The following is a 12930-nucleotide window of genomic DNA, read 5'->3' as shown; positions in this document are numbered from 1 at the left end:
AAGAAGGGTATCGTTAAAACTTTGTATCAGAGTTTCTTTTCTAAAATTACATCATTTTCTAAATTTTAAAATATTTTATTACGATATACATTTTACTTATTATGTGAGAGTTTCTTAACCCCTTGCACTATTAATATTTGGTCTGGATAACTCTGTTGTGGTGGCTGCTTTGTCACGGGGTGTTGTAGGCTCTTTAGCAGTATCCCTGGCCTCTGTCCACTAGATGCCAGTAGTAATTCCCAAGTCATGACAATCAAAAATAACTCCAGACATCACCAAATGTCTCCTGGGTGACAAAATTACTGCTGGTTGAGAGCCACCGTCCTGAAGTGTAGACCTTTTCATAATGTGAATGCGCTCTTTTTGTTGGCCTCGTGGCATGCGGGATCTTAGTTCCTTGACCAGGGATCGAACCTGTGCCCGCTGCAGTGGAAGCATGGACTCTTACCCACTGAACCACCAGGGAAGTCCCTGTGAATGCCCTCTTAATTTAAAAAAATGACAGTATGGTTTGGTTAAAAGTAAAATAAAGTCACATTCTAAATGAATGTATGAACAAACCAAAATTTTTAAGTGGAACAAATTCAGCTTCCCAAGTGATTCAGCTAGATGAAAAACCACTCTTTGGTGTACATGAGAATTATCTAGACTCTTTGGTGTGCATGAGAATTATCTAGAGAGCTTTGTTCAAAATACAGATTTCCAGTCTTCATCTCTGCGGAATGTGATTAATATGATTACTAAGACTGAGGTGGGTCTAGGAATTGTAATTTTTAGTAAAAAGGCTGTCCATAATCTCATTTTTGAAATATATTGTTCTATAGTTAACTAATGCCTACATGGAGAGAATAAATCCCTATCAACTTACTCCCAGTGTCTCCTTCCTTTTCCTAGTCCCTCAGCCAGCTCACTCTGCTTATGGATGTAGTTCTGTTACCATATGAACATTATTTAAACCCAAACCATCATTTATGGTAATCTTAGGCCACTTACAGTAGGGATAGAAGTGCTTACTCCTTTACAACATGCAAGGGTAGGGTGCTAATTCTCATATGAACCTTTCTGGAATACTGTGAAGTTGCCAACTGATAGAGGTCCTAATCCTTGGAGGATATGCAAGACCATTCAGGTTGATAGTGGCCAGACTACCATGCTGTTTCTGGACGTACTATATCAAATTTACCATTAAAAGGAATGGATATATGACAAAGACATTTTTAAAATAAACGATTTAAAAAATACTACCTCTAAAAAGAAGCTTAAAAAATACTTCCTAAAATTTACCATGCTTACTTGAAGAAATATCAGATGAGGAAAAAAGAAGCACACCTATTACTTATAAAAAGGCTTTAAGTGGTTGTTATTTACTTACCTGATCACCACGTTTCAGTCCTGCATCAGCAGCTTTGCTACCAGGTTCTACACCTTCAACAAAAATACCAAATGCCTTCTCACTTCCTCCATTTAGGCTGAAATGAAGAGGGGACTCCCGGGAAGCCTTTTGCAGCACAACCTGTCTCCACTTAGCCTTTGCAGCACAGGCAATATTCAATAACCGGAGATGACCATTCATTTTCTAGAAAGTAGAAAGGGGTAAGGTATATATAAGTGAATATACTTATTCCTATAGGCTTTTAAAAATCACCTAAAATTATTAGAATTAGAGCTATATTTAAAATATAGAGGAAATAAAGAATATATAAATAGGGGTAAATAAAACTGAAGGAGGGAAACATTCCACCCTAGAGCACTCTCAAGAATAAGATCTCTTAATATGATTTTTTAAAAGTTTCTAGAAAAGGTTAGAAAAGATTTCAAAGTGATGTCTCATTTAGAGAGGGATGACAAAAAAAATTCCTTCTTCATTTTCTGAACCTTACTAATACACAATCTGTTATTACCATCTTGCTTATCTCCTGGCTGTTACATAAAACCAGAATCTTTTTAAACCTTTATTTAAAACCTTAAAGGACTTGAACCACCTTCCCAACATTGTCTAACATTCAAAGACACATTCAAGTCTCCATCTCTTCTAGAAATATTATTCTTATATTATTTTAGATCTTCCTATATGATTTTAGATCTTCCTTAAACTTAGTAATATTCTAACTTTCAGGTTCTAATATCAGTTTAATATTTAACTATTCTCAAATAGTGTACTAAGTAAATCTCATGTCTATAACAAGAAGCTAAATTTTTTTCAGGGTAGGAACCAAGTCTTACACCTGTTGTGATCCTATATAACAGCTTGGAGTATAAAGTAGAATTCAATAAATACTTGATGACTGACTCGATTACAGCAGAAAAAAATCCCATGATTGTAAGGCAGTTTCTATTTTCCATAAGCCCCTTGAATATTTACATAGCCAGCACTGGAAGAGCCTCTATGGATCTCTTAATCAAGTTCCCTGTTCATTCCCCCCATTTCACATAGAGCAGATGTGCTGCTGAAAAGGCTACAGGAACCAAGAGGTAAGGAAAGGCACAAAAAAATCTGCCAATTTCCCCCTCTTTATTCAACTTAATCCACTTGTACTATATGAGTAATAACAATGGTTCTTGAAAATTTGCTATGTGCCAGGTTTTGCTGGCAGATTCTTATGTTTATTAACTCACTAAAATCCTCACAACAATCTCAACAATCTAGAGGCTACTGTCTATAAAATAAGACAACTGAGGCATATAAGGTTGGACAACTTGTCCAAGTTCACATATGCACCAAGTGGTGAAGTCTGAATGTTAATTCAGGCAATCTGACTCCTGAGCTGCATTATTATTTACTTCTTAAAATTTCAAGTTTCTTGGAGCAGACAAACCAGTTGTAGTTCAAAGTTTTATATCTAACACGGAGAATAAAATGGATTTATAAATAGCTACCATGAAAGTTAAGAAGACCTTGAGGGTATTAATCGTAGGTGTTGTATATTAATAACAAGTGAAATCACATGCAGAAGGGAGACTTAGAAAGACTAAAGTAGATCTGATAAAGTATGTGTATTTGTATGCCTAAATCAGTGAAGACTGTGGAAGAAGCATGATTTTTGTTTGGGCTGAAGTAGCAGAGGATGAACAGAAGTCTAGAATACAGATTTAGAAGTTCTCAGAACAGGCAATCAAGACACAGGAGAAGATGAAAGCTGTTCTGAGTTGCTATTCTTCGGGGGTGGGGTGAGAGGTTGGTAAAAATCCCTAAACTCTGAAGAAGATAAAATTCTTCTGAGCCTTACTGTATCTTCCAGATTTTTTTCAAATTCCTCCAGAAATCGAGTCATAGCAGGATCACCTTCAAAATCATTAAAATGATTATTTACCCATAATAATACAATCCGTGTTACCTGCGGAAACATGGAAGAGGCAGCATACGATTATACGAGAGGCATTCTTTCTGCAAAAGTAGGTTCCAAAAGCATGTCTTAAACCCAGGGGGAATTGAGCTTTATGGCTAATCCCTTTGCCCACCTGCTCACCCACAAAAGGCTCATTCTAACAGAGAGGCATGTTTTAGTTTGAGCTTTTGCTTCCTTACATACACAAGTAACAGAGAAAGCCAAGACCCTACCTTCACTGAAAAAACAAGCCTGTATACTAACATGTAAGAAGTACATGGGATGTATATTTTGGACAGTATCTTAACCCGCAGGCTACCAAGAGCAGGCAAATGTCAAAAGTGTTTCTTTAGCTGAGAACATGTTTCACCAAAATTATAATAAAAATCTGAAACTTCCTTCGTAAATACTGTATATTTTCAAAGTTGTGAACTGATTTATTACTTTGTGCCACAGATTAACAGAAAAGTTAAAAACTAACAAATGGAGGTTGAATTAAATAATGTGTCTACAGGGAACTCTACTCAGTGCTTTGTGGTGACCTAAATGCAAAGGAAATCCAAAAAAGAGGGGATATATGTATACGTATGCCTGATTCACTTTGCTGTACAGCAGAAATACAACATTGTAAAGCAACTACACTCCAATAAATATTAATAATAATAAAAAGCTTCTGAATATTAAGAAAAGACACAGGAGCCAAAATAAGATCAAAAGAAATAAGCCAGAGAATTTTCCAAAATCTAAAAAAAAAAAAAAAAGGAAAAAAAGAAGTGCCTAACAATGTAAGTAATTTAAGTCATATACTTTTAAAATTGTGGTAAAATATACATAAAATCCACCATTTTAACCACTTTAAAGTGTACAATTCAGTGGCATTTAGCACATTCACAATTGTGTACAACCATCCCCACTATTAGTTCTAGAACATTTTCATCACCCCAAAAGAAAACCCCATTCCCAATAAGCAGTCACCTCCCATTCTACCCTTCTTCCAGCCCCTAACAGCCACTACTTACTTGCTTTTCTGTCTCTGTGATTTGTCTACCTGGATACCTCATACAATATGTGATCTTTTAAGACTGGCTTCTTTGTCTTACCATAATATTTTCAAGGTTTATGCATGTTGCAGCATGTATCAGTATTTCATTTTTTTGAATGGCTGAATAATATTTCATTATATGGTATACCATATTTTGTTTATCCATTCATCAGTTGATGGACATTTGGGTTGTTTCCACTTTTTGGCCATCATCAATAGTGCTGGTATGAACACTGCTTACCAACTTTTGTTTGCACACTTATTAGCTCTTTTGGATATATGCTTCAGGAGTAGAACTACTGGGTTATACGATAATTCTATGTTTAACTTTTTTTTTTTTTTTTGTGGTATGCGGGCCTCTCACTGTTGTGGCCTGTCCCTTTATGGAGCACAGGCTCCGGACACGCAGGCTCAGCGGCCATGGCTCATGGGCCCAGCCGTTCCGCGGCATGTGGGATCTTCCCGGACCGGGGCACGAACCCGTGTCCCCTGCATCGGCAGACGGACTCTCAACCACTGCGCCACCAGGGAAGCCCTATGTTTAATTTTTTGAAGAACCGCTAAGCTGTTTTCCACAGCAGCTACACCATTTTACATTACTATAAGCAAGTATGGGAATTCCATTTTCTCCACATCAACACCCTTAAAATGCTTGTTACTTCCTTTCCTTTTTTTAAGTCATCTTAGTAGGTGTGAAGTGATCAAAACCATCACTGTGGTTTTGATTTGCAATTTCCCTAATGACATTGAACATCTTTTTCATGTGATTGCTGGTCATTTACATATCTTCTTGGGAGAAATGTCTATTCAAGTCCTTTGTCCATTTTAAATTGTATTGTCTTTTTGGTGTTGAGTTGTAAGAGTTCTTTATACATTCTGGATACTAGACCCTTATCAGACATATGATTTGCAAATATATTCTCCTATTCCATGTGTTGTCCTGTTTTTCCTGATAGTACCTTTAATGTAGAAAAGGTTTTAATTTTGATGAAGTTCAGTATATCTATTTTTTCCATTGTTCAAGGTTGTGCTTTGGGTATCATACCTAAGAAACCATTGCCTAATCCAAGGTCATGATTTTTTTTCACCCTTTCTTTTCTTTGAAGAGTACTATAGTTTTAGCTCTAATATTAGGTCTCTGATCCATTTTGAGTTAATACTGAATATGGTATAAATGTCAAACTTCATTTTTTACACATGAATATTTAGTTGTCCCTAAATCATATTTTTGTTCATTCTCTAGCATGCCTTTATTTCCTCAGCAACCTAAGTAACTATATATAATTTCAAAATCAGGGGGAAGGCAAGCCTGTAGTTTTGGACACTTGAGTTTCCTAGACGATAGAATTCCACAGTTCAACTACATCTAACTTATTTCCCTTGAAGTATAACTCAGAAAGATACACCAGGCAATTATTATTAATTATTATGGGCCTACTTTTATTTTCCTTAAAATGAATAACTTCCTACCTGTTACTGAGGTGGTTTACTGGTAGTAATGTACCAGTAGCTGAGGTATCACTATTCTTTCCATGAGAAGTACAAACACCCCATAAAATAAGGTAAGATAATCTATTTATAACAGCAAACAATGTTTAATGCAAACAAACAACAACAAAACTCAAAGGTAGATTAAAATAAGTTACAGCAGTGATAAATTAAGGTCAAAAAGATAAACTGTTTTAAAATGATTATAAAGTCTTTAACTCAAAAATCAGAGGAGCCGGAGGAAGATGGCGGAAGAGTAAGACGCGGAGATCACCTTCCTCCCCACAGATACATCAGAAATTCATCTACACGTGGAACAACTCCAACAGAACACCTACTGAACGCTGACAGAAGACCTCAGACCCCCCAAAAGGCAAGAAACTCCCCACATACCTGGGTAGGTCAAAAGAAAAAAAGAATAAACAGAGACAATAGGATATGGACGGGACCTGCACCAGTGGGAGGGAGCCGTGAAGGAGGGAAGGTTTCTACACACTACAAGCCCCTTCGAGGGCGGAGACTGCAGGTGGCGGAGGGGGAAAGCTTCGGAGTAGCGGAGGAGAGCACAGCAACAGGGGTGTGGAGGGCAAAGCAGAGAGATTTTGGCACAGAGGATCGGTGCCCTCAGGCACACACCAGCCCGAGAGACTTGTCTGCTCGGCCGCCAGGGCGGGCGGGGCTGGGAGCTGAGGCTCGGGTATCGGCTTTCAGTCGGAGCGCAGGGAGAGATCTGGGGCTGGCGGCAGGAAGAGACCCTGAAGGGGTTAGTGCTAGCCCGGAGGGAGTCCGGGGAAAGGGTCTGGAGCTACCGGAGAGGCAAGAGACTTTTTTCCCTTTTGTTGCCTGGTGCGCGAGGAGAGGGCATTCCCCTCCCTCCCCTCTGCCTGAGTGAGCCAGAGCCCCCGAATCAGCGGCTCCTTTAAACCCGTCCTGTCTGAGCGAAGAACGGACGCCCTCCGGCGACCTACGCGCAGAGGCGGGGCCAGGTCCAAGGCTGAGACCCGGGAGCTGTGAGAGCAGAGACAGGGAAATCTCTCTGTGCAGCCTCCGAGGCAGCGGATTAAAGCTCCACGGTCCATTTGATGTGCCCTGCGTCTGTGGAGTGCATGAATGGACAGCGAATCATCCCAAATTGAGGAAGTGGACCTTGAGGACAAGATTTAAGACTTTCCCCCCCTTTTTTTTTCCTCTTTTTACAACGAATTATCTCAAATTAAGGAGGTGGACTTAGCAAGATTTCAGACTTTTCGCCCTTTTCCTCTTTTTACAACGAATTATCCCAAATCGAGGAGGTGGACTTGGAGAGCAAGATTTTTGATTTTTCCCCCTGCTCTCTTTTTGTGAATGTGTATGTGTAATCTTCTGTGTAAGATTCTCTCTGTATAGCTTTGCTTCCACCATATGTCCCAGGGTTCTTTCGGTCCGTGTTTTTTTTCAATAATTACTTTTTAATTTTAATAACGCTACTATATTTCATACTTTATTCTATTTTATTTTACCTGCTCTTTCTTTTTTTCCTCCCTTCCCTTCCTCCCTCCCTCCCTCCGCTCCTCCTTTCCTTCTTTCTTTTTCTTTCCTCCATCCCTCCCTCCCTCCCACCCTTCTTCTTTCCACTTTTTTCTTTCCTTCCTCCCTCCCTCCCTCCCTCCTGTCTTTCTTTCTTTCTTTCCTTCCTCCCTCCCTCCCTCTCTTCTTCCATTCACTCTTCCTTTTGCTTTCATTCCTCCCTCCCTCCCTCCTTTCTTTCCTTTCTTTCCATCCTTCCTCCCTCCCTCCTTTCTTTCTTTCTTCCTTCCTTCCTTCCTTACTTCCCTTCTTCCTTTCTTTCAATCTCTCTTTCTTTCTTCTACTAATTATTTCTTTCTACTTTTTCTCACTGTTATTCTGAGCCGGGTGGATGAAAGGCTCTTGGTGCTGCAGCCAGGAGTTAGTGCTGTGCCTCTGAAGTGGGAGAGCCAACTTCAGGACACGGGTCCACAAGAGACCTCCCAGCTCCACATAATATCAAGCAGCGAAAATCTCCCAGGGATCTCCATCTCAACACCAGCACCCAGCTTCAGTCAACGACCAGCAAGCTACAGTGCTGGTCACCCTATGCCAAGCAACTAGCAAGGCAGGAACACAACCCCACCCATTAGCAGAGAGGATACCTAAAAACATAATAAGGCCACAGGCACCCCAAAACACACCACCAGACGTGGACCTGTCCACCAGAAAGACAAGATCGAGCTTCAACCACCAGAACACAGGCATTAGTCCCCCCCACCAGGAAGCCTACACAACCTACTGAAACAACCTTAGCCATGGGGGACAGACACCAAAAACAATGGGAACTACGAATCTGCAGCCTGCAAAAAGGAGACCCCAAACACAGTAACATAAGCAAAATGAGAAAGCAGAAAAACACACAGCAGGTGAAGGAGCAAGATAAAAACCTACCAGACCTAACAAATGAAGAGGTAATAGGCAGTCTACCTGAAAAAGAATTCAGAATAATGATAGTAAAGCTGATCCAAGATTCTATTTCCCAGATCCAAAATCTTGGAAATAGAATAGACAATATGCAAGAAACAGTTAACAAGGACCTAGAAGAACTAAAGATGAATCAAGCATCGATTAAAAACACAATAAATGAAATGAAAAATACTCTAGATGGGATCAATAGCAGAATAACTGAGGCAGAAGAACGGATAAGTGAGGTGGAAGATAAAATAGTGGAAATAACTGATGCAGAGCAAAATAAAGAAAAAAGAATGAAAAGAACAGAGGACAGTCTCAGAGACCTCTGGGACAACATTAAACGCACCAACATTCGAATTATAGGGGTTCCAGAAGAAGAAGAGAAAAAGAAAGGGACTGAGAAAATATTTGAAGAGATTATAGTTGAAAACTTCCCTAATATGGGAAAGGAAATAGTTAATCAAGTCCAGGAGGCACAGAGAGTCCCATACAGAATAAATCCAAGAAGAAATACGCCAAGACACATATTAATCAAACTGTCAAAAATTAAACACAAAGAAATCATATTAAAAGCAGCAAGGGAAAAACAACAAATAACACACAAGGGAATCCCCATCAGGTTAACAGCTGATCTCTCAGCAGAAACTCTACAAGCCAGAAGGGAGTGGCAGGACATAATTAAAGTGATGAAGGAGAGAAACCTGCAACCAAGATTACTCTACCCAGCAAGGATCTCATTCAGATTTGATGGAGAAATTAAAACGTTTACAGACAAGCAAAAGCTGAGAGAGTTCAGCACCACCAAACCAGCTTTACAACAAATGCTAAAGGAACTTCTCTAGGCAAGAAACACAACAGAAGGACTATACCTACAATAACGAACCCAAAGCCATTAAGGAAATGGGAATAGGAACATACATATCAATAATTACCTTAAATGTAAATGGACTAAATGCTCCCACCAAAAGACACAGAGTGGCTGAATGGATACAAAAACAAGACCCATATATATGCTGTCTACAAGAGACCCACTTCAGACCTAGAGACACATACAGATTGAAAGTAAGGGGATGGAAAAAGATATTCCATGCAAATGGAAATCAAAAGAAAGCTGGAGTAGCAATTCTTATATCAGACAAAATAGACTTTAAAATAAAGACTATTAGAAGAGACAAAGAAGGACACTACATAACGATAAAGGGATCGATCCAAGAAGAAGAGATAACAATTGTAAATATTTATGCACCCAACATAGGAGCACCTCAATACATAAGGCAAATACTAACAGCCATAAAAGGGGAAATCGACAGTAACACAATCATAGTAGGGGACTTTAACACCCCACTTTCACCAATGGACAGATCATCCAAAATGAAAATAAATAAGGAAACACAAGCTTTAAATGATACATTAAACAAGATGGACTTAATTGATATTTATAGGACATTCCACCCAAAAACAACAGAATACACATTTTTCTCAAGTGCTCATGGAACATTCTCCAGGATAGATCATATCTTGGGTCACAAATCAAGCCTTGGTAAATTTAAGAAAATTGAAATTGTATCAAGTATCTTTTCCGACCACAATGCTATGAGACTAGACATCAATTACAGGAAAAGATCTGTAAAAAATACAAACACATGGAGGCTAAACAATACACTACTCAATAATGAAGTGATCACTGAAGAAATCAAAGAGGAAATTAAGAAATACTTAGAAACAAATGACAATGGAGACACGACGACCCAAAACCTATGGGACGCAGCAAAAGCAGTTCTAAGGGGGAAGTTTATAGCAATACAATCCCACCTTAAGAAACAGGAAACATTTCGAGTAAACAACCTGACCCTGCACCTAAAGCAATTAGAGAAAGAAGAACAAAAACCCCCCAAAGTTAGCAGAAGGAAAGAAATCATAAAGATCAGATCAGAAATAAATGAAAAAGAAATGAAGGAAACGATAGCAAAGATCAACCAAACTAAAAGCTGGTTCTTTGCGAAGATAAACAAAATTGACAAACCATTAGCCAGACTCATCAAGAAAAGAAGGGAGAAGACTCAAATCAGTAGAATTAGAAATGAAAAAGGAGAAGTAACAACTGACACTGCAGAAATACAAAAGATCATGAGAGATTACTATAAGCAACTCTATGCCAATAAAATGGACAACCTGGAAGAAATGGACAAATTCTTAGAAATGCACAACCTACCAAGACTGACTCAGGAAGAAATAGAAAATATGAATAGACCAATCACAAGCACTGAAATTGAAACTGTGATTAAAAATCTTCCATCAAACAAAAGCCCAGGACCAGATGGCTTCACAGGCGAATTCTATCAAACATTTAGAGAAGAGCTAACACCCATCCTTCTCAAACTCTTCCAAACAATATCAGAGGAAGGAACACTCCCAAACTCATTCTACGAGGCCACCATCACCTTGATACCAAAACCAGGCAAGGATGTCACAAAGAAAGAAAACTACAGGCCAATATCACTGATGAACATAGATGCAAAAATCTTCAACAAAATACTAGCAAACAGAATCCAACAGCACATTAAAAGGATCATACACCATGATCAAGTGGGGTTTATTCCAGGAATGCAAGGATTCTTCAATATACGCAAATCAATCAATGTGATACACCATATTAACAAGTTGAAGGAGAAAAACCATACGATCATCTCAATAGATGCAGAGAAAGCTTTCGACAAAATTCAACACCCATTTATGATAAAAACCCTGCAGAAAGTAGGCATAGAGGGAACTTTCCTCAACATAATAAAGGCCATATATGACAAACCCACAGCCAACATTGTCCTCAATGGTGAAAAACTGAAACCATTTCCACTAAGATCAGGAACAAGACAAGGCTGCCCACTCTCACCACTCTTATTCAACATAGTTTTGGAAGTTTTAGCCACAGCAATCAGAGAAGAAAAGGAAATAAAAGGAATCCAAATTGGAAAAGAAGAAGTAAAGCTGTCACTGTTTGCAGATGACATGATACTATACATAGAGAATCCTAAAGATGCTACCGAAAAACTACTAGAGCTAATCAATGAATTTGGTAAAGTAGCAGGATACAAAATTAATGCACAGAAATCTCTGGCATTCCTGTACACTAATGATGAAAAATCTGAAAATGAAATCAAGAAAACACTCCCATTTACCATTGCAACAAAAAGAATAAAATATCTAGGAATAAACCTACCTAAGGAGACAAAAGACCTGTATGCAGAAAATTATAAGACACTGATGAAAGAAATTAAAGATGATATAAATAGATGGAGAGATATACCATGCTCCTGGATTGGAAGAATCAATATTGTGAAAATGACTCTACTACCCAAAGCAATCTACAGATTCAATGCAATCCCTATCAAACTACCACTGGCATTTTTCACAGAAGTAGAACAAAAAATTTCAAAATTTGTTTGGAAAAACAAAAGACCCCGAATAGCCAAAGCAATCTTGAGAACGAAAAACGGAGCTGGAGGAATCAGGCTCCCTGACTTCAGACTATACTACAAAGCTACAGTAATTAAGACAGTGTGGTACTGGCATAAAAACAGAAAGATAGATCAGTGGATCAGGATAGAAAGCCCAGAGATAAACCCACGCACATATGGCCAACTTATCTTTGATAAAGGAGGCAGGAATGTACAGTGGAGAAAGGACAGCCTCTTCAATAAGTGGTGCTGGGAAAACTGGACAGGGACATGTAAAAGTATGAGATTAGATCATTCCCTAACACCATACACAAAAATAAGCTCAAAATGGATTAAAGAAAGACCTAAATGTAAGGCCAGAAACTATCAAACTCTTAGAGGAAAACATAGGTAGAACACTCTATGACATAAATCAGAGCAAGATCCTTTTGGACCCACCTCCTAGAGAAATGGAAATAAAAACAAAGATAAACAAACGGGACCTAATGAAACTTCAAAGCTTTTGCACAGCAAAGGAAACCATAAACAAGACCAAAAGACAACCCTCAGAATGGGAGAAAATATTTGCAAATGAAGCAACTGACAAAGGATTAATCTCCAAAATTTATAAACAGCTCATGCAGCTCAATAGCAAAAAAACAAACAACCCAATCCAAAAATGGGCAGAAGACTTAAATAGGCATTTCTCCAAAGAAGATATACAGACTGCCAACAAACACATGAAAGAATGCTCAACATCATTAACCATTAGAGAAATGCAAATCAAAACTACAATGAGATATCATCTCACACCAGTCAGAATGGCCATCATCAAGAAATCTAGAAACAATAAATGCTGGAGAGGGTGTGGAGAAAAGGGAACACTCTTGCACTGCTGGTGGGAATGTGAATTGGTACAGCCACTATGGAGAACAGTATGGAGGTTCCTTAAAAAACTAAAAATAGAACTACCATATGACCCAGCAATCCCACTACTAGGCATATACCCTGAGAAAACCATAATTCAAAAAGAGACATGTACCAAAATGTTCATTGCAGCTCTATTCACAATAGCCCGGAGCTGGAAACAACCTAAGTGTCCATCATCGGATGAATGGATAAAGAAGATGTGGCACATATATACAATGGAATATTACTCAGCCATAAAAAGAAACGAAAC

The 12930-nt window shown here is 38.6% G+C and overlaps 1 protein-coding gene across 5 annotated transcripts in view; it reads right to left on the bottom strand.

Annotated features, from left to right (window-relative positions):
- Nucleotides 1-12930, bottom strand: part of RAPGEF6 (Rap guanine nucleotide exchange factor 6) — a gene marked incomplete at both ends in the record, with an annotated part of 241187 nt that overhangs the window by 67566 nt on the left and 160691 nt on the right. For all 5 annotated transcript variants that reach the window (XM_079703308.1, XM_079703306.1, XM_079703304.1 and 2 more), the window contains 2 exons: nt 1373-1576; nt 3228-3335. In XM_079703308.1, the coding sequence (XP_079559434.1) occupies nt 1373-1576; nt 3228-3335 (312 nt within the window). The remainder of the gene's footprint in view (nt 1-1372; nt 1577-3227; nt 3336-12930) is intronic.

This window comes from Hyperoodon ampullatus (assembly GCF_949752795.1).
Source record: "Hyperoodon ampullatus genome assembly, chromosome: 4".
In the NCBI taxonomy this organism is placed as follows: Eukaryota; Metazoa; Chordata; class Mammalia; order Artiodactyla; family Ziphiidae; genus Hyperoodon; species Hyperoodon ampullatus.
This window is presented reverse-complemented; position numbering and strand designations above follow the sequence as displayed.